At 44.3% G+C, this 23641-nt stretch overlaps 1 protein-coding gene across 1 annotated transcript in view; it reads right to left on the bottom strand.

Annotated features, from left to right (window-relative positions):
• EXOC6B (exocyst complex component 6B) overlaps positions 1–23641 on the bottom strand; it is a 453944-nt gene that overhangs the window by 33962 nt on the left and 396341 nt on the right. The window contains exon 19 of the mRNA XM_078149108.1: positions 10086–10227. Coding sequence (XP_078005234.1) covers positions 10086–10227 — 142 coding nt within the window. The remainder of the gene's footprint in view (positions 1–10085; positions 10228–23641) is intronic.

Genomic DNA, 23641 nt, shown 5'->3' with positions numbered 1-23641 from the left:
TCCTCTGAAAGAACTCTGGATGTGGAAATCCAAAATGAACTCTCTCTGCTGTAAGACTGGAGCAGTTCAAGCCGGGGAGCTCAGAAGCTTCAAAGGGGCTTTTGTGTCAGCATATTGATGTGTGTTGCAGAAAAAGGCATTCTACCATGACCCCGGGTTTTTAAAAAATAATTCTTTCTGTTGCTTTAATGCTCCAGAGGAGGGGGGAAAAAAAAAGAATGAATTGCACGCCCCCAGTATAACTAGGTGCTATAGACTGAATGACCAACTTGGATGATTTTTTACAAAAATTTCAGTAAAATGACAGGAAAGATAAAAAAAGATGAACAATGGGGCAAGAAGACAGGAGTCTGAAGAATGCTGAAGGATAAGAAGAATGAGCGAGTGTGCTAAATGTGGATTGACCAGTTCAACCTACATATTTCCAAGACAGCAGAAAAGCATTATGCTGAAAAAAGGAGGCAACATTAAGGAAATCCTTTTGTGATTCAGTTCCCAATCAAGCAACCTTAAGAGTTAAATCTACGGGAAATCCACTGGCCGTGCTCTTTGTCTCACGAACATGGTAGTGTTCTAATGTGCCAATGACAACTAATTATTCTACATTTTCATATGAGCTGTACACTGTAAGATGTAAGAAACAAGCCAGCTTCCTTTCGCACACACTCAGATTCTATCATCAATCTTCTGACCTTAATGTCTCTCAGATGGAAGAGCGCAGAAAAGGAAGGCAGGTTTTAAAATTACTATTCAGAATGGTGAGGTTGGGGTGGCAGCTAAGGAATCTGAAATGAATGATAACAAAACAAAGCAAAAAAAAAAAATTAGAGAATCTGTCCATCACTATGCCCAAAGGAAATCTACATCTTCAAGCACTGAATTTTCTCCAACAAAGGGGCATCTGCTATTTCCATGTAAGCCTGGGGATGGGAGATAGTTCTTGTGTTTAAAATTATGCTGGGCTGGAAACGGAAATAAAAAGATTAACTCCATCCATGTGTCTCTCTTCCGTCTTCACACTCTTAAGATGGCTACTCTCTTTGAAAACTAGAGTAGACACCAAATGGCAGTGCCATGATGTAAAGAGCATTTTTGGGAGGAAGAAGGAGAAATGCGCTTCAGTTGGGAAGGAAGTAATTTCTAAACTCTTTGTAAGAATCCCTCACTCAGCAGCATGGTGCCTCTTACTACACTGATTTAACATTTCAAAGATTTATTTAACATTTCAAGAAGAACCAGTTTCTTTGGAAATTCTGTCTTCCCTCATATTAATCCTTAGACCCCAAAGCTTCCAAGAGAAAGTCATTCACACTCTCATCTCTTGGGGTAAGGAAATGCTTGAGACAATGTTCCACCTTTGTAGATTAAAGCAGGTAAAATGTTTTGCTTTACAGACAACCAGACTGACCACTTTGCTAGGAAAACGCAGTTCTTCAGGTTACATATGGATAAGCTACCTGGCTTCCTAGAGGCTTAGCCTCCATATGATGGGGGTGTGATATGGTGCTTAGCAGGTCCTTGAGGTAGTCCTAGGCTTTGGAGGCAAGGAAAGGCCCCCAAACTATTCAGAGAAGTCAGTGATGGGACAATAGATCACTGGGCAGAAGCTCTCTGAAGTGCCCGCTATCCCATGGGTTCATGGGTCTGATCAGAGGCCTTGAACTTACAACCTTTAGTACAAGCAAGTACAAAGCAGTGGGGGCAAGAGAGAGAAGAAAAGGAGTGTACAATTAGACAGGGAAGGTGGGGGCAAAGCCTTCACAGTAAATGCAAACCCCAGACACACCCAAGAGACCCTGAAGGAGCTACATATGGTGGGAAATGTACAAACCCCCCCCAAAAAACAAAAGAGCAAAACAGAATAACCCATGGAATGCAGGCATACTACACACATGCACATGTACATCCATCATGCACACACATGCAAGCACATCCATGTAGACATCACACACACACACACACATATGCACACACCCATAAACACACCCTACGTATACACCCCCACACAATATACATGTGCACAGCCGTGCATACTTATGTGCACACAATCCATGCATGCACACACATACAGGTATATACACACATCCATACATTGCACATCCCCATCTACACTCACAGACGTTCACACATACAGCCTTGCACGTACACATGCACAATTCACATACACGTATACATATGCACATACCCCAACATGCACCTATACTTTTATATGCACACATATCTACTTACATGGACACATTCACACACCCGTGCGTGCACACACACATAAATACACACACACACATGGTAAAGTCTCAAGCTAACCTTTAACTTATTGAGGGAGGAGCTTCACTCCTCCAGGTCCCCCCAAAGCCCAGGAAGCCCTCTCAGTATTTGATTCAGAGTGGCACATCACAGCCTCCGGGTATCCACTAGTGATAAGAGGACAGACGCAGAGAAGTCAAGTGCATTGAGCCCCCGGGGTCAGAGACCCAGAGCTGGAAGGAACCTCAGAGGCCACTGAGTGCAGGCCCCTCATGTCACATGTGAAGACAGTGAGGCTGAGAAAGGCAGAGCCCTAAGAGGGATTTGAAACCAGGTTGTCCTGACTCCCAGCCCAGGATGGACACTTCCTGGCTATATGACCCTGATCATGGCATTGACATGCTCTCTGCCTCCATTCCTCCCTTGTGTCTTTTCTCAGGGTTTGTCTCCAGTCCATCCTGTGAATAGCTTGTTTCTACACAGGTGTTTGAAGCTTGCTTCTCCCGTTAGACTGTGAGCTCCCCGAGGGCAGGAACCGCCCTTTGTCTTTTTGGCATCCCTAGTGCCTGGGTTTATACCCATTTCGCCGTTGTCACGTCAATAAGTACCCGTGCTACGTGGACAGGTGCTGGGATATGAGGCCAAATTTACCCAGTCCTTGCCCTCAAGAAGCTCATAGTCTAAAGGAGGGACAGAACGTTTTCACAAGATAAGTAAAAATCAGGCTATACACAAGACGAAGACACACTGGCGGATGGGAGGGAGATACTGGAGACTGGGGAAGGCCTTGACGCTAAAAAGGAGATGGCCATTCAGCCAAGTCTTGAAGGCGGCTCTAGGATCCAGGAGGCAAGAAGGGAGGGGGGCAGGAGGCGCAGCAAAGGCATTGAGACAGGAAATGTCATGCCGTGTAAAGAGGACAGCGAGGAGACCAGTCTGGGTATAAACTTCCATGTTTCAAGGCTGTTGTGGAGATTAAATTATACAGACAACACACACATACACTTACACCTACGTATATACACACGCATACACATACTATACATACACAGTTTTGCAAACCTTATAGCATTAAACATGTGTCAGCTAGGACTATTACTCCCAGAACAAATGGTAATCCATACAAGTCAGTGTTTCCTGTAAACATTTCTTCTTCGGCAAAAACAAAATCACATAAGGTCACTGTCCCCCTAAGGCAAAACCGGGTCCCCCATCAGGGCATCACGAATACTGCTGAGGGCTCCTAATGGCTGCCGCCCACAGAGGTTAGGGTCTCTTTTGTTTTGAGAGAAGCAAGTTTTCAAAGCTATTCAAAGGGGGCTCTGGACCCAAATGGATTTACCAATGACATTCAAAGAACTCCAGGGCTTACAAAGCAAATACCAACCCTTATGGCCGTGCTCAACCTCTATAAGCTCTTATCACACATGTCAGCACCACAAAATAACAGTGGGTTCAGAAAGGCCAGGCCAAAGCCCATGGTTTCTGCTGTGCTGCCCCTAGGCTGACTAATTTCTAGGCCTACACAGTTTTATCAGAGTCTTACAGAAAAGAGGCTAACATTCCTTGTGCACACAGTACTGGTGGAAAGATGTCAGCATCAATTATCCTGTCAACTGGGGCTGCATTTATCCGCCTTCTGTATCATTACCTGAATTTCATGTATCATTTCTGGAAGCTTTTTTTTTATAGACCCCTGAACAGCTGAAGAGAGAAAGAGTGAAGGGGGCTGATACAGGGAGAAGAAATCGTACTGACTGTTCCTACAGCAAAATGTTTGTGAATTCTCTCTCACCAGAAAAAGCTCTCAGGAAGAGGATCTGAACTCTTTTAATTAATGAACTTCGGAGGTTTTAGCAGTGTGAATGAAGAGCTTTTCAGGGTAAAGCACAAAGCCTCCACGATCCTACTGGTATTCGCTCAAAGGCTTCACACCCACCTCCCCTGTGATAGTCTCTCCAAGGCAGCCACAATTGCTGGCCAAAGCACTGCTTCTGGGGATGTAGTGTGCAATGGCCTGCCGGGCCCACGAGCACTTTTCAGCTCCATCCACCTTCACAGGGTGTCACTAACATCAAGAGTTGCATCTCTAAAACTGGATAGGAAATATGCGTGACCTTACTGAGAAGCCACTGGAATTAGGAGGGACCATCACTGGCCACCTGTCTGGCCCTGTACTTTATTTTAAGCCAGGGGTGGGGAACCTGCAGACTCGAGGCCACATGTGGCCCTCTAAGGCCTCAAGCGCGGCCCTCTGATTGTGTTTTGAGGGCCACATGTGGCCCCGAGGCCAAAGGTTCCCCACCCATTTTAAACTATTTAGCCCTTAAAAAAAAAAAAGGCCACAGAACCTAACATCTAAAAGAACTTTGAAGCCATCCAGGCCAACCTGCGTGGGAACAAAAATTTTCCCCTCCAGTTTGCCCAACAGGTTGGTCCTCCAGCCTTCACTGGTGGACCTTATGTAATGGGGAACAGCCCGTTTTACTTGCAGACAGTGATAACTGCCAGGGAGTTGTTCCTCACATTGAGTTGGAATCTAACTGCAACATCTGTGACTCTGCTTGGCCGTGGTGGGGAGAACCATGAGCATCGGGGGAAGTTACCAAAAGGCAAAGTGAAGACTGAGGAAATGTCCTTTCCATACAGTGCACCTAGAACTGCACAGAGAGCAGGGGCTCCACCTCAGCCTTGAAGCAGAGATGAGCACTCCCTGAGCACTCTGGAGATGGGATCCGGCTGGCGTCTGCCATTCCATCCAGCTCTGAGGGTCAGCGGCGCCAGCTCTTTCTCCTGATTCCAAGGGGAAGAAGCGTAAACCCCTTTTCCCATTCAAATGCCGGAGTGGTGTCCTCACACTTCCCCAAAGTCTTCTCCAGGCCCGCGGTTCTTTCAGACAGCCTTCACATGCAATGATACTACGTCCACTGACCCACCTCAGTCAGCCTTTCCCGGATGCTCTTCAGCTTGCCATCGTGCTCCCAAGAACGTGGCATGCAAGGCTGAGCACAGCAGAATAAACGTGGATTGGTCATGGCAGGGTCCAACAGAGCTGTGCACTGGGCAAGGAGGAGGGATCACAGGCTCTCTCAGGAAGTCTCTTCTACTGATCTGTGAACCATTAGCTCAGTCAGTCCTCCTAAATTCTAACCTCCACTCTACTCCTCCATTCTGATGGAAAGCATCTGGTGTGGCGTTATCAGCCAGTCGAATGTTCTTTCCACAACAGCCATGTCATTCCTACACAGAGGTAAGAGTACAAAGCAGAACTTTCCACTCTCAGAACCTGAATCTCCTGCCAGACTGAACAGTCAAGATGAGCCAGCCAGTAAAAAATGTGGTATGTGTGGGGGTTCAAATCATTGTGGAGAAAATTAGAGCATTTGGTGAAAACGGAGCCTCAGAGATGTTGCAGTTTTTAAAGAGATGCCAACAAACTAACCCAGTCATAGGGAAATGGAAATGACAGGCTATAGGGAGAAGTGATTACCAGTGGGAATGTTAAGCAGCAAGGGCATCCTTTCAAACAATGGATCTCAAAACTTTAATCACGCAAAGTTTTGCAAGCTTATATTCCTTCTCTACCTCCTCTGCCAAGAAGTCAATAAAGCTAAAGTGACTGCAAGAGACGTAATCAGTCAAGGCTGCCCAGAATGTCGGGTGGTCCTCCCATGGCGGAGTGAGGAAAAGATAGGGACAAGAGGCACACGAAGATGGGCTCCTAAATCCACCAGAGTACTGGAATGGTAGGACTTTGATGTTGGGGAAATGGTGAGAGCCACGTGATTCTTCTGGTCCCAACTCAACTCAAACAGTCTACAGGAGGCGTTCCCCAGCCCCTCTTCATTCTGTTCATTATTTCCTATGCCTACCGATGGCCTGCTCTACATCTATCTGTTTGGGTGTTGCCTCCCCCCATCAACTGTAAGCTCCTTGAGGGCAGAGATTGTCTTCTGCCTCTGGTGCTTATCACAGCGCCTCTAGCGATCATCTGGGAAAACAACTCCTGTGGACAAGGGGCTGGTCCTTCCTACCCAGTGCTACCCACCAGGCAAGCAAAGCCAGCCTTGGTGAAGCAGCAAGGGCGCCCTCAGGGGCATCTAGGAGGCAGCACGGCCCAGGCCAGGTGAGCCTCAATGACCACTTCCCCTCAGACCCTGATGGAGACAGCCTAGGACCCTGACGCCTTGGAAACAGCAATGCTTCCAGGCCATTATTGAGGAAAGCAGCCCAGCACCTGCTCCTACGGGTATCAGAGACACAGGCACTGATGACTCAGGACAGAACCTTCTTGCCACCAACGTCTTTGGAAATAGAAAATGATGTGATTTTATCAGTGGAAATGCAATTAGAAGGAGAAGCATTATCATTAGCTTTGCCACTGCAAGCTAAGGAGTATGAAGCGTTTCCAAGTGAATACATCGGAAAGCTTCCCAATGTGGCATTTCCCCCATTAGAACTTCTCTCCTTAAGAGCAAGGAATGACGGACTCACTAATGAATGAGTGAATGAATGAATGAATGAATGAATGAAAGAAAAAGCATTTATTAGTGACTTATTAGGTGCACTTTTCTATTTGTATCCCCAGGACTCTACACAGTGCTTTGCATGTAGTAAGCACTCCATAAATGCTATTTTTCATTCATTCCTTCATTTATTCGTTCATACAGCTTAGACAGATACAGCAAATAAACAATGAAATGGGCCCAGAACTGACTGGAGGAAAGAGCAGCCTGGCTTGTTTCGGGAACATTGCTAGTCTGTATTTTTAAAATCTCAAGCTTCTCCAGGAAACAAAGTTCCATGTGTAATTTTTTAAAATTGTCTTTTCCTCACACTGCCTTGGCTGATCGACAGCACCACAGCTCTGCTGTGGCCCACAGAGTCGGGCGAATGCGAGGCGCCATTTTCACTTCGCTCTTCTTTCCATCGATGAGTCATGCCACGGCACAGATACTGAAGAGCCCAAGCCGTGAGTCACCCAAAGGCAGTGGGGAGAGACGAGTCCAGGGACACAGATGCGCCGATGTGTATGACGCCAAGCCCAACCCACTTCACCCAACCTTTGTCCACAAAGTCTATCACTTTCAGCCGACACAAAAATCGGCCAAGAAAGGAGATGACGGCAGACTGAAGACAGCTGAGAAATACCTGGAAAGATTCCTTGGAAATACCCAGCTATTCTCAAAGGAGTGACGAGCTCTGGAAGAAGAGATTTCTCCTCCCCTCCTCACCTGACAGAGGAGGAAACTTAGACCCAAGAAAAGGCTTACTGAGCTGTGCCACGGTCGCCCGGGCAGGAGAAATCTGCCAATCTATCTAGCCCTTTCCATACACCACTATCCCAGCAGAGTGTCCCATTAAGTCGTGAGGCGGGTCCTACAGCTGCTATCCTTTCCATTTCACAGATAAAGAAAATGAGCTCAGACATATTGGACAAAGTGCTGGACTTGGAATTACAGTGATCTGGGTTCCAATCCTTTCTTGCTAGCTAGAAGATCCTGAATGAAGCAGGGCGTCAATAGGGCTCTGGCACAATTTCCTAATTTGTAAAGTAACAATAAGAGTTAGCACCTTCTCCCCATCATTCCTGTGAAGATTAAAGGAGAAAACACACTTATCGAGCTTTGTTAACTTCCACTGTTACCATTCGTCCATTTTAAAAGAGCAATTAAGTGTTAGATGTCAGACTCACCTAAGCTGGTGTTCTGACTCCAAATCTAGGATTCTGGTCCCCCTATCATGCTGATACATATATACATTTACATGTGTGTATATATGTTATAGATTTTGTGTATGTGCCCCACCCCCCAAACAAAGGTTGTTCTAATTCTTTCCATGAGCTTCTTTGGATTGATCAGAAAGGTCTCCTGGCCAGCTGCTGGCAGAACCCACAGCAAGCCACAAAGGGGCTTGGGTTTGCAGACCCACTTGGCTGGCTACCACTCCATTTTACTCCTGCATCTTTTTCCAAGAGCCAGTCAAATTTTCCATGAACCACGCCATTTTTTTCCCCTCTGCATGGTTCAGTGACATCCACAGGAGCTCCACAGCCTTGACTGCCACGGAACCACTCCCCTCCCCAAGCAGAGGAACAGTTTACAGTTGGGGAGCAGGAACTGAATCCATGGAAACAGTTCAGGTCAATTAATCAATCAATCTGCAAACATTTATTAAGCATGTGTCCTACATGCCAGGCAGTTATGATAGGTGCTAGAGTACAAGGCCAAATTTATCCAGTCCTTGCCCTCAAGGAGCTTACAGTCTATGGGGTGGGGGGGAGATATAATATTTTCACAAAATAAGTAAAAATCAAGCTATATACAAAATAAAGACACACTAGGGGATGGGAGGGAGATACTCAAGACTGGGGAATTAAGAAAGGTGTCTTGAAAGCCTTGATGTTAAAAAGGAGATGGCAATTCAGCCAAGTCTTGAAGGCAGTTCTGGGTTCCAGGAGGTGAGAGGGGAGGGGGACAGGAGGTGCAGCAAAGGCACTGAGACAGGAAATGTCACATTGCATAAAGGGGACAGTGAGGAGCTCAATTTGACTGGAAGCACAAGGTACACACATGTAATCAGATTGAAAATCCAGGCTAGACCCAGATTGTGATGGGCTTCCGATGAGAGAACAGTTCTTATTTTAAGAGGAATGGGAGTCACTGAGGCTTACTGAGCCGGAGAGTGACAAGGACAGATTCTGGTTTGAGGAATCTCAGGTTGGCAGCATTGGGGAGAGTGGTCCAGAGAAGGGACATCTGACGGCAGGAAGATCAGCTGGGAGGTGACTGTTATTCTCTGGGTGACAGATCAAGATCGCCTAGAACATAATCAGGGTGTCCTGAGTAGAAGGAAAAGGACAAAGGCAAGAGAGGCTGAGGAGGCAGACCTGTAGGATTTGGCAAACACTTGGCAATGGGGCTTTAGGGAGAGTGCAAGATGCCTGAAGGGTGACTCTGGGTGCCTGGAAGAATAGGGGTGTGATGGCCCTGTGAGAAATACGGATGTTATCAAGCAGGCAGTTGGAGCTACAGGGCTCAGGTTCAGGAATGAGATTTGACACACATTTATCTAAGGACAATAGCTGAACACAAGAGAGCTGATGAAATCACTAAAGGAGAGTATACTGAGAAAAGTGAGGGGTCAGAATCAAATTGTGGAGTACCTCTACAGCAGCGGTTGGGAACCTGCAGCCTGGAGGCCCCATGTGGCCCTCTAGGTCCTCAAGTGTGGCCCCTGATGGATCCAAACTTCACAGAACAAATCCCCTCAATAATGTTCTGTAAAACTTGGACTCAGTCAAAAGGCTGCACCCGAGGGCCTAGAAGGCCACATGTGGCTTCAAGGCTGCAGGTTCTCTACCTCTGCCCTAGGGCAATACCATGGCATATGAATGATAATCTCACAGAGGAAACTGAGGCAAACTGATCAGACAGCTGGCAAGAAAACAATGTCATAAAAACACAAGCAACAGAAGCATGTTAGAAGGAGGTGGAGGTCAAAAGAGTCAAACCATCTAGAAAGGTCAAGAAGGAAAATGGCTGAGAAAAGGCCATTGGATTTAGCAATTACAAGATTGTGAGTGGCCTTCAAAAGGCAGTTTCAATCAAGGGGCGGCAGATGACCGGAAGCTGAGCGATCCAGAGCCGCTGACGCACCTGAGTGCTTAGTTTCTTCTTTCCCTTAGACTCTTGGGATGTTCTTTGCTCACGTGTCTGATTTCTAGGTGTCCACAAGCCCACCTCTGTTCTCCAGGTGGGCTCCGCTTCCTTCAGGGGCATTCCCCTGCCCTCCCCCTCACCCCACAATCCACTGCTGGGGCATAAAGAACCAGTCCTTACGTTCACACTCCTGCACATCCAGGTTGAACTGCTGCAGGGCACCCAGGCTGAGCTGCCTCACGTCTGCTTCCAGCAGCAGCTGCATCAGTGAAGTGGCCAGATGCTTGCAGGCAGACATACACGCAGTCTGAGCCACCTTCCCCTGGAAAACATAAAAAGGAACCATGATGCGATGCATGGAAATCAAATTCCACTGGGACTAAACAGCTTCTTGAGGCAGGCCAGTTTGCCTCTGTCTAAAGCTCACCATATCATGAACTGTTAAAACAACACAAGTTAGGGCAGTTTCAGCATCTAGTGGCCGCCATCTTGGGAAGTGTTTCAATCTGTGTCATAGTAAGTTGTAATATTAAAATAAATCTTGGGAAAAAGCACAGATCCAGTCAGTGGACATTTTTCTCTAAATTAAAAACAAAACAATAATATTTCAAAATATAAGGTGGGGTTAAGATGTCAGAATAGCAAGAAGAAATACAGCACGCTCCCTTCTAAAAAACTCCTCCAAACACTTTTAAACAATGCACCAGACCAAACCCTAATAGGGAAATCCCAGGGGAAAAAAATCACAATACACCGTTTTCCCAGCCCAGGTCAGCATAGGAAGACAGAGAACAAGGTCTGTGGATGCTAGAGAAGAGCGCCCAGAAAGGAGAAATTCAAAAAGCATTTCTACAGTTTGGACCCCAGGAGCAGATGGGATCTTAGTGCTAGCCTCCAGCCCAGTTTGAAGCCTGCAAAAGAATGATCAGGGCAGGAACCTCAGACCAGAGGAGCCCATAATTCTGTCACTGAATCAGCAGAGCTTTCCAGTTAGCCGAGAGTGACTGAAATCTCACAGCTGTCTCCTGAAACTCCAAATGGGCAAGTCCACAAGTGTATTGCTCAGATTCCAACCCACACCAGGAACTTGCAGAGCTCAGACCTGGGGGTCAGAAATCACACCTGACTTGGATCAGACTACTTGGGAAGCACTAGAAACTTTCAGGTCTTGAGACTGAGCTGTTCTGGAGATCCCAGAATAACACTACACTCAATATCCCAAGAAAGCAACAGTAAGATCAGCCCAGACCTTCCCTACAAGGTGCGCTGAGCTTAGCCCTAACATAATGCCTGAAGCCAGGAAGGAGGCAAGAAGAATGAGCAAACAAAAACAATTTGATCCAAAAAAAACCCTATTCCCGTGGTGACAGGGGCAACTAAGGACATAAATACAGAAAAAAGAGAATGACTCCAAAACATCTACAATCAAAGCCTAGAAGAAAAACACAGCTTGGGCTCAAATTCAACTGGAATTCCTGGAAGAGATAAAGCAAGAGTTAAAAAAGAGCTAATTTTTTTTTAAAGTAAATGAAATGAGGGTGCTAAAGGAAAAATAGGAAAACAAAGGAGAGCTATTGAAGAAAGGATTGGAAAGGGAATTAACAGCTTGGCAGAATATGTACGAAACCTTGGCCAAGCAATAAACTCTCTAAAAACTAGAGTGGATCAAACAGAAGTTAATGACTCTATGACAGACCCATTAAAAGTAAAATGAGGTCAAGTGACTGAAAAAATTAGGACAAAATTTAAAGTATATCTCATAGCAAAACCAAATGAAAACATAACCAGGAGAAAAAAATCAAGCATCATTATATACTGCCTGCAAACCAAGACCAAAATAAGAGCCTAGACATCACAGCTGAAGAAATTAAAAAAATAAATAAATAAAAAACTGTCTAGAACTCTTGGAACCAAAGGACAAAACAGAAACAGAAGAATCCATCAGTCACTTCTTGAAAGAAATCCTAGAATGAAAACACTCAGAAACATTATTAACCAAAATCCAGAGCTTTGGGGTAAAGAAGTACTGGGAAGAATCAGAAAGAAAGAATCTGAGTACTGAGGAGCCACATCAGAATTACCCCTGATTTAGCAACCACCGATAGAAAGGAGTAGAGATCTTATGATATGCTAGAAGGCAAAGAATATAGGTTTACAACTAAGAATAATCTACCCAGCAAAACTGAGTATAATCCTATAGTGAAAAAAACAGATTTCTAATGAAATAAAAGATTTCCAAGCATTCCTGATGAAAAGGCCAGTGCTGCAGAGAAACTATGAAGTACAAATATAGGAGTCAAGAGAAATATAAAAAGGTTAAATATGAACAATGATAAGAGACTAAAAAAAAGGATAAACTGCTTACATTCTAATATGAGGAAATGATATACATGTCCCCTGTGGACTCTCTTCTCATTAGGGGTCATAGAGGGAATCTACTTAGACAAGGCCTGAAAGTGGTTCTGTTATATCTTGATGATATTAAGAGAAGAATGGAAAGAGAGGGTAACGGGCATATGGAGCTGGGGAAGGAGTGATAGAAAGGAAGGGAAAGTTAGGGGAAATTATCTCACAGATAATTTTTTTTTAAAGTAAATGAAATGAGGGTGCTAAAGGAAAAATAGGAAAACAAAGGAGAGCTATTGAAGAAAGGATTGGAAAGGGAATTAACAGCTTGGCAGAATATGTACGAAACCTTGGCCAAGCAATAAACTCTCTAAAAACTAGAGTGGATCAAACAGAAGTTAATGACTCTATGACAGACCCATTAAAAGTAAAATGAGGTCAAGTGACTGAAAAAATTAGGACAAAATTTAAAGTATATCTCATAGCAAAACCAAATGAAAACATAACCAGGAGAAAAAAATCAAGCATCATTATATACTGCCTGCAGTATATAATGTAGAAGTCTCTATATACAAGGAGGAAGGGCTTGGAGAAGCCTCATTCATTTAAACTGGTCAAAGGAGGGAAGAATATACATATACAATTGAGCACAGAAATATATTTTACTTAACAGGAGGAAAAGAAGAAAAGGGAAAAGGGGGAATCAGAGGAAAGGCAGATTAAAGGAAGCATTAATCCTAAACAAAAGAAACTCTAAGGATGCAAAAAATATTTACAGTTATTTTCCCGGTGGCAAAAAATTGGAAACCAAGGAGGTGCCTACCCATTGGGGAATGGTGGAACAAGTTAAGAGTACATAAATGTTCTGAAATGCTGCTGTACAGTAAAAAATTATGAAGGGGGAGGTTTCAGAGAAACCTGAGAAGATATGTACGAACTGATACAGAGCAAAATTAACAGAAACAAGGGAATAATTTATAAAATGACAACATATGGTAAAGAAAAATAACTTGGAAAGACTTGAAAACTTATCAATGCCAAGAATAAGCATGAAACAGGCTACTCACCTATTGATAGAAAGGTGAAAGATTGAGAGTACAGAATGAGACTCTTTTTTAGATGTGGTCAAGCAGAAATTTGTTTTGCTTGGTTTCACTTTGGGGGGTAGAAAGTAAGAAGGAAAGTGAACTTTTGCTAACTGAAAAAAAATAATTTAATTTAAAAATAAAAATCATGCATAAGTAACTGAGCTTATATGCTCAAAGAGAACATACTTCAAAATAACACTCTTTAGATATAATTTAACTATTTTAAATATTATCTGTAAAATTTAAATATTAATGTTTAATATACCCTGCATTCATCTGGAAACTCTCAATGTTTGCTGTTTTTAGTTTCACTGCTGTTTTTAGTTTCACCTGTAATAGATCATAAAGCAGTAATTTTTAAAAAATCAGACCCACAGAAAAATTAACTAAAAGATATACATTCTTTTAACATTATGAAAAGCAAAATGGATAATTTTGATTACATTAAATTGAAAAGTTTTTGCACAGACAAAGATTAGAAGGAAAGTAGAAAATTGGGAAAGAATTTTTACTACCAGTCTCTCTGATAAAGGCCTCATTTCTAAAATATATAGAGAATTAAGACAAATTTATAAGAATACAAGCCATTCCCCAATTGATAAATGGTCAAAGGATATGAACAGACAGTTCTCAGATGAAGAAATTAAAGCCATCTATAGTCATAGGAAAAAATGCTCTAAATCGTTATTAATTAGAGAAATGCAAATCAGAACAACTCTGAGGTACCACATCACACCTATCAGATTGGCCAACATGACAAAACAGGAAAATGATAAATGTTGGAGAAAATGTGGGAAAATTGGAACACTCAACACATTGTTGGTGGAGGTGTGAAATGATCCAACCATTTTGGAGAACAATTTGGAACTATGCCCAAAGGGCTACAAAAATGTGCATATCCTTTGACCCAGCAATAACACTTCTAGGGCTATATCCCAAAGAGATCAGACAAATGGGAAAAGGACCCACATGTACAAAAATATTCATAGTAGTTCTTTTTGTGGTGGCAAAGAATTGGAAATTGAGAGGATGCCCATCAATTGGGGAATGGCTGAGCAAGTTGTGGTATATAAATGTAATGGAATACTATTGTGCTGTAAGAAATGATGAACAGGCTGACTTCAGAAAAACCTGGAAAGACTTATATGGTCTGATGCTGAGTGTAGTGAGCAGAACCAAGAGGACTTTGTACACAATAACAGTCATGTTATGCGATGACTAATATTGTTAAACAAGGATCTAAGACATCTCCAGAGGCCTCGTGATGGAAAATGCTGTCCACATCCAAAGAAAGAACTATGGAAGTTGAATCGCTACCACTTATTTTTACCTTCTGTTGAGTTTTGTTTCCTCTTTCTGATGGTTCCTCCTATTGGTTTTAATTTTTACTTACAACTTCACTAATGTGAAAATATGTTTAATAGGAATGTAAATGTAAAGCCTATATCAGATTGTGTGCCGTCTTGGGGAGGGTGGGGGGGGGAGGAAGGGGGAGAAAAATTTTCAACTCAAAAGAATATGGAAGCGATTGTTGATAAATCAAAATAAATTAATAAAATTAAAAAACAAAACAAAACATAAAAAAGATACACGTTCTTTTAAGAGAAAAATGCTGACCACATCTCAAATAACTGAATAATGATCACGAAACACAAAAAAGCAAATACAAGGGTATTATCTTTTTATATTTATTTATATTATAATACACAATATATTTTTATACATTACATTATGTATATCATATTTATAACCATTCTATCAGCAAGTGTTTATTAATCATCTACTATGTCCTGGGCACCATGTGAAACTGGAGGTATAAAGACACTCTCATTGGGGAGACCACATACACTTATATAGGCATACATAGCCATGCTAGGCTGAGTGTTGAGGGAAGGGGCTGGGGGTATGGGGAGGAAGTGGGGTGGATGCTAACACTTATAGGAGACCAGGAAAGGCTTCCCGCTGACAGTGACATTTAAGCTGAATTGAAGCTGAAACCAGAGGTTTCAAGTGGCAGAGGTGAGAGAAAGCAGTCTGCCGTCTGCTGTCGCCGTCCCAAGGCATGGAAGTGAGTGTGAGGAAGGCTTGACTACAGAGAACACCAGGGGAGCAATATGTGAGAAGCCTAGAATGGAGGGAAGGGGCCAGGGCTGTGAACGGATTCAATGCCAAAGAGATGTTTATATTTGATCCTGTAGGTAGAAAGGAACCCCCAGAGTTTACTGAGTGGGGAAGTGATACAGCCAGGTCTGACCTGACAGGTCAGGCTTTAGGAAAATTGTATAAAAGACCTGAGGCAAGGAGACAAAAGAGGAGAGAAGTGATGAGGGCCTGCAGGAGGGCGGTGGCTGTGTGCGCGGCATTGAGAAGGGAACAACTGAGAAATGTGGAGGGAGAAACACAAAGATTTGGTGACAACACCAAGCTTTCCGCCCTGAGTCACTGCAAAGATGGTGGTGGCCTTGACAGCAAATAGGGAAGCCTGGAAAAGAGGGTGGTGTTGGGAATAGGACAAGATAATGGATTCTGTTCTGGACATGGTGAATTTGAGATACACTGGGATGTACAGTTTGAAATCTCCACTACGCAGTTTGTGATACAGGAATAGGGCACAGGAGAAAGAGGAGGTCTGGCTATATGGCTCTAAGCGTCCCCTAAGACTAAATCTATTAGGTTTTACTCTCAAGGAGCTCAAAGCAGTTTTTTATCAGCTAAAGTAGCTTCTAGCAAAGGAGTAAAGCACTTGATGCTAGAAGGGCCCTTTGACTCAGGAAGACAGGCATGGCTGGAATGGGGGCAGTGGAGCTGGAGACATGGGACAAATCAATGACTGCTTTCTTTTGATAATTCCTTCCCAAAATGGTGAACTCTGCCTGAATCAGGAGAGGTTTGTGATCAAGGAAGATACCATCATCTAGGACACAAGTCCTCAATTAAAGATGTATTAGCTGAGGCCCCCAGACACCAACGTCTCCTCGCCTGGACTTGGGCCCTCTCGCTCTCAGCCCGTCACTCTCCATTCCATCATCTTGCAGACAGACAGCAAATTGCAGTCTGAAGCCCAGAGCCTCTGCCCAGGAGACTGAATAGAACTGGGGAAGGAAGGGTGAGGAGAGGGAAGCCCGATTCTAGGCCTGCTCTTCCATTACCAGTCTGCTGTGCCCATGCACAACTCACATTGCATCTCTGGCCTTCAGAAGAGCAGGGACAACAGCACTACCACTGCCTCGAGGGCAGACTGCATAATCACAGAAACATACACATCAAATGCTATGAGTGAGGCCCAAAGAAAGACACGATGGAAATTAAAATTATCTTTTTCCAGGAAGACCGGCCATGGTGAGTCTTTAAAGACTGCCAGATGGAGCAAAGGAATGGAGTCTGTCTGCCAGAGAAACTGTGCAAAGGAAGGCTGTCCTGGCCAGCTTTTCAGAATATAACATACATGACGGTTAGACACACTAGAAGTTAATTAGACAAGTTAACAGAGAAAATGCAGACTAATGCCACATGCAGAAAAGGAGTAAGGAGTAAATTACTTTAATGTGACATTCATTGTGTAAAACCACATCTCTAAATTCCAATTCATTTGGTGAATGCTATACTGATGAGGAATGAAATTACCATTTGCTAATTCTATCAGACTAGAAGAAACATGATTTAAGTGCCAAGAAAAAAACACATTCAGGATGCACAACAAACATAACCTCATAAAAATCTCAATTTCATACGAGACTAGACTGATTAGAATCTCATCAGCCACCTTTCCTCAGGTCAAACAGACTACAGAGATTTATTTATCCGAGAAATCTTTCACCGAGACCAACTGGGACTTATATGAAGAATACAAGGATGGCTCATCATTAGGAAAATTATCAACATAACTGATCATATTACAAATGGAAACATCCAAAGCACACTATCATTTAAACAGACACAGAAAAGCTTTTGACAATGTAACAACACTGTTTTATGCTAAAAACATACTACATGCCATTCCCCAACAGATCAGTGGTTACAGGACATGAACAGAGTTCTCAAAAGAACACTCGTAAAGTCTTCATAACCACATGAATGAATGCTCCAAATCACTAATAAGAGAAATGCAAATCAAAAAAATCCTGAAGTTTTACCTCACATCCTGAAAACTGGCAAAGATGACAAAAAATGGCAGTCCTTAACGGTGGAGGGTTGTGAAATGACTGATACGCCAATATACTGTTAGGACTGCTTTGCAATGGTATGACCATCATGGAAAGTGACTTCGGATCATGTAAACAACATGACTAAGATGGCCATACCATTTGAAGCGGAGATTCCACTTCCTGATAGAAGAAAGTCTCCAAACACACCAAAATATTTATAGCAGCACTTTTTATGATAGCTAAGAATTGGGAACAAAAAGATGCCCATCAATTAGGGAATGGCTAAACAAACTGTGGCACATGAATGGAATGGAATATTATTGTGCTGTAAGAATTGGTCTGTGTGATGAATACAGAGAAGCCTGGGAAAATCTATATGAATTAAGGCTGAGTAAAGTCAGCAGAGCCAGGAAAACAATATACACAATAACTACAACAATGTAAATGGAAGGAACGACACCCTCCCCAAATCAAAAGGAAATGTAACAAAATTATAAAGATCAAGCAGGATTCAAATGAAGAGAGGACAGCCCCAATCCACTCCTTGGAGAGGTGGAAGATCCACAGATGTTACACATTGTATGTGTGTGCAGACTTTCTCAACGTATTGACGATGAGTTGCACTGATTTATTTTCCTCTCTAAAAGTACTATTTGTTACACAGAGTGGCTCTCTGGTATGGGAAGAAAAGAGGGAAACTTTGGAGAACTATGACGTAAGAAACGTAAGATATCAATAAAAACATTGAAAAAAAGAAATTCAGCAGCATCCCCCCTTGCTCCACTCATCATCCTTGTGATTTCCCAAACCAAGATGCCCTGCCCTGGCCATAACTTCCTTATTTGTGGTATTTTAGAGTGTTACCTCCCTGAAGGTATCTCCTGTGTTTAACATAGTTCTTGGTACGTAATCAGCATGTAATTAATATTACACTTTATTCATTCTTCCATCTAAGGATGCACTCTGGATGAGCCCCAAACCATGGCCTATCTAATCAGGAGGAAGCATTGTTGGAAAACCAATGACATAGGTGTGGGAAAGAAAGGGGAAAAGAGTGTTCTTGGATCAGTCAGACCAGACACACACTGAAGACGAGCCCTCTAAGCCCCCAGCCTGAACACCAACGCTCAGCCAGTTTTTCAAACTTGAACTCCCCAAGGGCACAAATGGTTCTTATGTCCCCCAAAAACACTCACACTAAGACCAAGAGAAGTGTCCCTCTGCAGCCTGCTAATCCTGCTCCTTGTTTCATCACTAATACCCAAATAAAGAGTGAGGACAAACAGGGCCAGGATCAGACTGAATGAACAGAATCCTGAGGGAGGACCATGGTGATACTTCCCCCACACGCCCTGGGGGAAGTCACGTTAATCTTCTTCTCTGGGACCTATTCTGGAAAAGTGGAGAATTACACATACACCAACCCCACGTCACAAAAGATTTATAATCACAAGGGTGTCTATAACTGGAGGCAATTCAATCCATCCCTTACTGCTGACAAAGATGACACTGAAAGCATCATATCCAGCAGGGAGGTCTCCCATCTTACCTTGGTAACCTGTTCTAATGTCTCATGACCTTCAGGTTTCAGAAAGTCCTAAATCATGTCTTCTACTATGATACAAGCCTGATCCTAGGACTGTAGATTGAGGACCTCATAGGGCATTCAGGCGCACTTTCTCACGTGACAAAAGAAGAGACTGAAGGCCACAGAAGTTAAGTGATTCAGGGAAGGTCCCAGAGGCTGTAAATGGCAGGATGGGATCCCAATCCAGGCCTGAATTCAGCACTCTTCCCACTACTCAAAGAGTGCACACCATCAGTCACACCCTAGACCCTCACCAACATGAAGACCGGTACAGTCACTGCTCCGCTTCCTCCCTTGGGCTGTTCCCCAGGCTTGTAATACTCTCCCCACCTTTCTCAGACACCCTGGCCTCATGCAACACTCGACTCCAACGATGCCTTCTACAGCAGAATGTTTGTGCCTGTCCCCCAGCTGCAGGGCCTTTCTTCCTGTCCCATGTGGCCTTCTACCCCCTTTCTATGTATCTTGTATGTACCTATTCGTGGACATGTTGTCTCCGGCATTCGGAAGGTAAGCTTCAGAGGGCAGGAACTGTTTGGGATTTTCCTCCGCATCCCCACTGCTTAGTATGATGTCCAGCATACAGTAAGTACTTTATAAATGTTTCTTCATAGCATTACTGATTGATCGGCGCATCACGCTGTGAGGACTGACTGATTATAAACGTGAAGGGCAGCTGAAACACAGTCACAGAGTATTATGTGTAGAGCTGGGTAAAGGTGGTTATACACCCAGAAATACAAATTCCCCTGAGGAAACGCGGAGTCATCATTGAGCTGCCGGGAACGGGAGTGATAGAAAAAGGGATGCATTCTTCCCTGACCACGTATTCACTATCCCACCAAGGCCACTGGGGACCCCGGAGCTCAGAGGCAACAGTCATTTCAAAATCAGCTCTGCGGGCCACTGTGTACGCACAACAAGCATACCACATCATCTGAGGAAATGAGTGTAATTTGATTTCTTTTTACTTAAAAAGGGTTATTATTTTAGCAAGCTGTTTTAACGGGGTATTAACTGGTTTTGTCAATATGGCCAGCGAAAACTGCTCAGGGGGTTTGTTAACGCTTATGGAAGGGATTCAGAAGAGACTTTATTATGGGAAAGTTCCCTTTGGCTCTCAAGCTCCTAACGCCCATTACTCCTCTCAAAAAAACAAAGAGCTTATTAACATGAACATGCAGCATGGGACCAGCTCTAATCAGCACAGCCAAATGCTAGGCACCGGGTCATACCGCTGGAGCAGTGGGACACACACACCCCACCCCCTTCCTCTCCAGCCAGCCTCTCTCCTCGGTAATCACTAAAGTATGCCCTGCATTGTTAATCCTCCTGGGTTCCTCTGGACGCTCGACCTGCAGTCCTCTCTCCACTTCCTTCCACGTTCTTTTCCTGCCCTGCACGCCCCATGCTGCTCATCGTGTGCCTCCAACATGGCTCTGGGCAGCCACGGCTGACCCTTCCAGGGACTGCACGATGTACTCAGAGCACCGAAAGGGAAGGGATGATGAAGGACGCAAAGCGCCCTCACTAAGTAAACTGGAAACAGCAGAAGACCTAGAACGAGTTTGGGATTTGGTCTCCCTGCGGCCCATCCTTGCCCCTCTAATCCATTCTCCACAAACCTGCCACAAGGACACTTGTCAATTACAGTTCAAAGATCTACTCAAAAAGGCAAACTCCTCCAGGGGGCGTCTGCAAGCAGTTCCTTCCTCTTTTCTAGGCCAACTGCACGTTAGTCTCCTCCCCCCACCCCTGCTCCAAGCCAAACACCCCACTTATGTTCCCTGTATGCCCTCTCGCTCTCATTGCTGTGCCTCTGCCCCGGCCGCCCCCAGGATGCGAAGGCTTGTCCTCCTCAGCTTGGCGTCGTGGGAGTCCCGGTGTCCTTCAAGGCTCATCTGAAGAGCCACCTCCTACTATAAATACAGGCTCTTCCTGCGTGCCCCCATTGTTATTCACCTGCTGGTTAGGTGGTATTTACGTATGTGTCTTACTTTTCCCCAACAGAACGAAGGCCGAGACAGACTCTAAGTTCCCTTCTCGCTCTAATTCTTTAGGGAACTGGGTAATCCAGCAGATCCAGCAGTGCCATGGAGGACTAGGCCCATCAGAAGTAACTCTGTCACAGACTTTGGTCAGGACTTTGACACGATCAGATTTCACCCCATGGAATCACTGCCACAGTAGAGGGGGTGTTTTAACTCATCTCTCCCCACACTCAATCTATCGTGTCAAAGTGATTTTCTATGAGCGTGCATCTACCCATGACACTCCCTAAACAACAGATTCCACTGATTCCCTAGGGCCTTTGGGATTAAACTCCTCGGTTTGGCCTTAAAAGCTTTTCATTGCCTGACCTCACTGTACACTCCTCTCCTTTCTGCACTCTGGGGCCCGGTCCCAATGTTCTTCCCGCTGGTCCTTGGGCCTCTGCATAGGCCATTTCCCACGTCTGGGACACGCTTCTTCCTCCATTTTGCCTCAGAGAATCCCTTTCTTCCTTCAAGTTTCAACTCAAATACCACTGCATACAGGAAGCCTTCCCTGATTCCTTCTCCCTGAAAGTCGGTTGGATTTACTTTGTACTTATTCACCATATGCTTATCAATGGGTGTCAACTTCCTTGATAACTCTCCTGTGAGTTCCTGAAAAGCAGAGACTATCTTTTGCCATTCTTTGTATTCCCAGCCCCTAACACAGTGCAGGCGTGGAGTAAGTGCTTAATACACCCCGCTGAGCGAATGACCCTCATTGTGCTAGGTGTAAACATTTTACATAGCCCCTAGAGAGACAACTAAGAGGACCAGGTACCCCAAAGAAGATCACTGGAGCCAGGAGATGCAGGGAGAGGCAACAAGCCCCCTCTTCCTCTTGTGTGACAGCAAACAGTCATCTCTCTTGTGCCAGCGCGCAAGGCCTGTGATGGCAGAGGGCACTGAGGCATGACTGGTCTGCAGTAGAGTCGCTCTCACTCTCCTACGCTAAACGCTTCAATTAAATTGTACTGTAAAAATGCGCATATGTACGTTTGTGCGTGCGCCTTTATGTGTGTGTGCGCTAGTGCATGCACATACTCACTCACACACACACACACACACACACACACAGATGCACGGATACATACACACAATTAAGTCTGTGCCCGTTTGGTTTTCCTGACAGACAGATGGCAAACTCCTTAAGGGCAGTGCCTTTTTTACCCTTCTTTGCCACGTGTTTAGCAGAGAGCCTGGTGCACCCACGGAGGTGCTAAATAAGTATTTATTGAATATATGAACTGATCAATCACAGCAGACCCTCATACTAGCTTGAGGCAGTAAGAGGTTACTGAAGTTACTATCACCCTCCTATTCATTAAACTTTAGTAGCTCCCTATCCCCATCACCTCCAGGATCAAAAACAAAGTGCTCTATTTGGCATTCAAAGCCTTTCATCACCTGCCCCCTCCTGCCTTTCCACTCTTCTTCCACCTTCCTCCCCAACGCATTTTCGATCCGATGACACTGGGCCCCCGGCTATTCCAGGAACAAGACCCTCCCTCTCTTGGCTCCATCCCTCTCCCTCCCCTGCTCTGACCACTGACCTTCCCAGCTTCCTTTCAGTCCCAAGTAAAATCTCACTTTTTTATGAGAAGCCATCTCCAACCCTTCTTCATTCTCGAGTCTTCTTTCTGTTAATTAATTGTATTTATCCTGTGTATAGCTCACTTTCTCTGTTTGCTTCCATAAGCTCTTCCTCCATTAGACTGAAAACTCCTGGAGAACAGGGGTAGTCTTTTGTCTCTTTTCACGTTCTCAGAGCTTATCACAGTGCCTGGCACACAGTAGGTGCTTAATAAATGTTTACTGAATCACAACTAGGTCTGCATCCCAAAGACATCAAGGAAAAAGCAAAAAGAATTCTACGTATACAAACATTTGCAGCAGCTCTTTTTGTGATGGCAAAGAACTGGAAATCAAGAGGACACTCACCAGTTGGGGAATGGCTGAACAAGTTGCGGCATCTGATTCTCAGCAGTTCTCTCCCCAAATGGAACACGTCTCTGGTATAAACTGAAGATTTTAGGAGGGAAGGAGGAGGACACTGGTGGGTAAGTACACGAGGATTCAGAGAACGCGCTGGAGAAATTTCAGATGTGAGACCCCATGCAGCTTTGTGGCGCCAAGAAAATGTCCCTCAAAACTGGGGTTCAAGAAACATGGGATTACGGCTCGTCTTACAGTCAGTCCTGTTTTTCTTTAGTATCCCTCCACAAAGCAGATGTGTAGAATTTTGCCCAAAGTGAGCAGCAAATACATTTATTAGCCTTTTCCCCAATTGGTGAATGGCATGGAGATTTCATGCCCTGCTTTTCTTCTTCAGTGGGTTAATAAAGTCAAAGGCAAGTAAGACATATGTGTAGCATTCTCTGGCACTCTTTCAGGGAGGGAAAGGAAGAAGCATTTTTGTAGTGCCCACTCTGTGTTGTGCTAAGTGCTTTACAAAGATTGTGAGGTAGGTGCTATTATTGTTTCTATTTTGTAGTTGAGGAAACTGAGGCAAACACAGGTAAGCTGCTTGCCCCAG

Source organism: Phascolarctos cinereus, unplaced genomic scaffold, assembly GCF_003287225.1.
Source record: "Phascolarctos cinereus isolate Bilbo 61053 unplaced genomic scaffold, phaCin_HiC Scaffold_2;HRSCAF=192, whole genome shotgun sequence".
In the NCBI taxonomy this organism is placed as follows: domain Eukaryota; kingdom Metazoa; phylum Chordata; class Mammalia; order Diprotodontia; family Phascolarctidae; genus Phascolarctos; species Phascolarctos cinereus.
Note: the sequence above shows the minus strand (reverse complement) of the source record. Positions and strands in the feature narration are given on the sequence as shown.